This window comes from Octodon degus, unplaced genomic scaffold, assembly GCF_000260255.1.
Source record: "Octodon degus isolate 3935 unplaced genomic scaffold, OctDeg1.0 scaffold00222, whole genome shotgun sequence".
Classification (NCBI taxonomy): Eukaryota; Metazoa; Chordata; class Mammalia; order Rodentia; family Octodontidae; genus Octodon; species Octodon degus.
Window position 1 is genome coordinate 354,848 of NW_004524798.1, and position 2,061 is coordinate 356,908.

Below are 2,061 nucleotides of genomic sequence, written 5' to 3' on the forward strand. Positions count from 1 at the left end.
GAATATACATTTCATCAGCCGGAAGTGGTGGCACAGGCCTGTAGTCCCAGCACTTGGAGGCTGAAGCAGAAGGATCATTATGAGTTGGAAGCCAGCCTGGGCAAAAGGCAAGGTATGAGTGGAGCACCTTTTAGCAAGGACATTTTTTTCCCAAGGCATGTTCTCCAATGGATCAACTATGCAGTGCGCTTTTGTCTTTACCCTTGTATGGCCCCAAGTAGGAAAAGACTCTGTGACTTCCTCTCCCTCTATTGCCCTGTCTTTGATTGTAGGAGAACTTTGCTGAACTCATTAAGTAGGCAGAAATCTGTCCTTCCAGGCAAACAGAGATAATGGTTCAGGAGTAAAAAGAACTGTCAACTTAAGAAAAATCTGCCTAATTATGATATAAAATACAGCATAAAATTCCCCCATGTTAACTATTAGGCTGCATAGTACAGCAATGCTAGGATTTCAGCGTAGTTAGCCAAATTCTGTGAGGCATGCCTGTAATCCCAGCACTTTGTGAGGCTGAGGCAGGAGGATCACAGGTTCCAGCCCAGCCTGGACATCTTAGTGAGGTCCTGTCTCAAAATTAAACAAACAAACCAACAAAAAACTGAAGATGTAACTCAGTTCAAAGGCTCTGGGTTCAATACCTAGTAACACATGCACACACATGTGTGTGTAACATTCACATGGTTTTGCTAGAACTTTTTCATCTTGCAAACCTGAAACTCTTTGCATGGAATACTTGTTCCCCATTTCCTCTTCCGCCAGCTCCAGGCCACCACCATATCACTGATTTTTATAAAAAGGGGCTGATAGGCACAAAAGCATTCATACATTATTATTGTCTGTGTTAACGTATTTCACAATAAATTATAAGCGAAAGGTTAGCCTGGGAAAAACAGTATTCAGAGAGAGACCAAGAAAGGGGACTATCACAGTAAAGGACAAGAAAGATGGGAAATCAGAGCAGAAAATGAGACTGCAGTCATCATTTTTCCAGTCCTTTTTTTTTGAGCTGTTCCTACTCTCCTCACTGGGAAGAGCAGGGTGGAGGAGTCCACGGACAGCACGAAATTATCTTCTGCGTTACGGCCAAAGTTCCAGGTTGCTGTGAAGGAAGGGAATGGGGCAGAAGGCAGAGCCAGATAAACACAGGGTCATCCCCTCCCAGATGGTTGTGCAGAAACATTCTGTCTGCAGCTAGGACTAAGCATGGCGAAGGACTGAGGACACGGGGCTGGGAGTGCAGGAGGCCAGTAGGGGGTCTGCGGGGTTCAGATGTTCGTCCACATTCTCCTCCTCAGGGCCAGTGCAGTAAGCATTCCCCAAGCCCCTCGGTCTCCAGCAAAGCCTGGAGCCTTCCGTGGGATGTAAGCATTCCCTGAAGCCACAGCCATAGCCTCTGGCCCTCAACTGCCAGGCTGGTCCACATCTCATGCCTCTGCCCATAAACTCCAGTTCACTTCAAAACCCAGGCCAAGTGGCACGTGCTCTATGGAGTTTGCCATGTTCTTCCAGGCAAGGTCAGGTCATTCTTTTTACTGTCTTCCCTCAGTGCTTGACTCCTATCTCATACTACTGTTTTTCAGGTTTGCATGTCAGACCATAGGCTCCTTAAGAGTGAAGTCCTATTTATTTCTGTTCTTCCAGTGTCTAAGCGTAGAGTTGGTACGCAATAGGCATGAGGTACAGGTGGAGTGAAGGGCAGAGCAGGGAAGTTAAGCAGCTGAGGTTGCTGTGAAAATGTTGCTGTGGAGCAGAGGGCTGGCAGACTCCTAGCAGGCCTCTCACACTTCACTGTCAAGAATCACCTGAGGAATCCCAGCGAATGCCACCGAGTCTGATTTGGAAGGTCCTGGGGGAGGGGCAAGTGCACCAGTAGCAAGCTCCCAAGTAACGCTGTCCGCTGCACACCATGCTCCCAGAACCCCCGCCTTCCAGAGTTTGGCTCCCAGATTTGCTGAGTGGTCACCAGAGAGACTGGAAGAAGCCCCAAGAAAGGAAGGAGTCAGTAGAGTTCTTCTCCAGGAATGGCAAGAGCTCTGCTGAGGGGGTGGAATGGGCCTGGTG

The 2,061-nt window shown here is 48.2% G+C and overlaps 1 protein-coding gene across 2 annotated transcripts in view; it reads right to left on the reverse strand.

Moving 5' to 3' along the window:
* Lpo (lactoperoxidase) overlaps positions 1-2,061 on the reverse strand; it is a 20,528-nt gene that overhangs the window by 16,333 nt on the left and 2,134 nt on the right. Inside the window, exon 2 of one of the 2 annotated variants that reach the window (XM_023705520.1) lies at positions 1,026-1,099. The exons of the other annotated variant lie outside the window; for it this stretch is intronic. Coding sequence (XP_023561288.1) covers position 1,026 — 1 coding nt within the window. The 5' untranslated portion in view covers positions 1,027-1,099. The remainder of the gene's footprint in view (positions 1-1,025; positions 1,100-2,061) is intronic. 2 annotated transcript variants of the gene reach the window in all.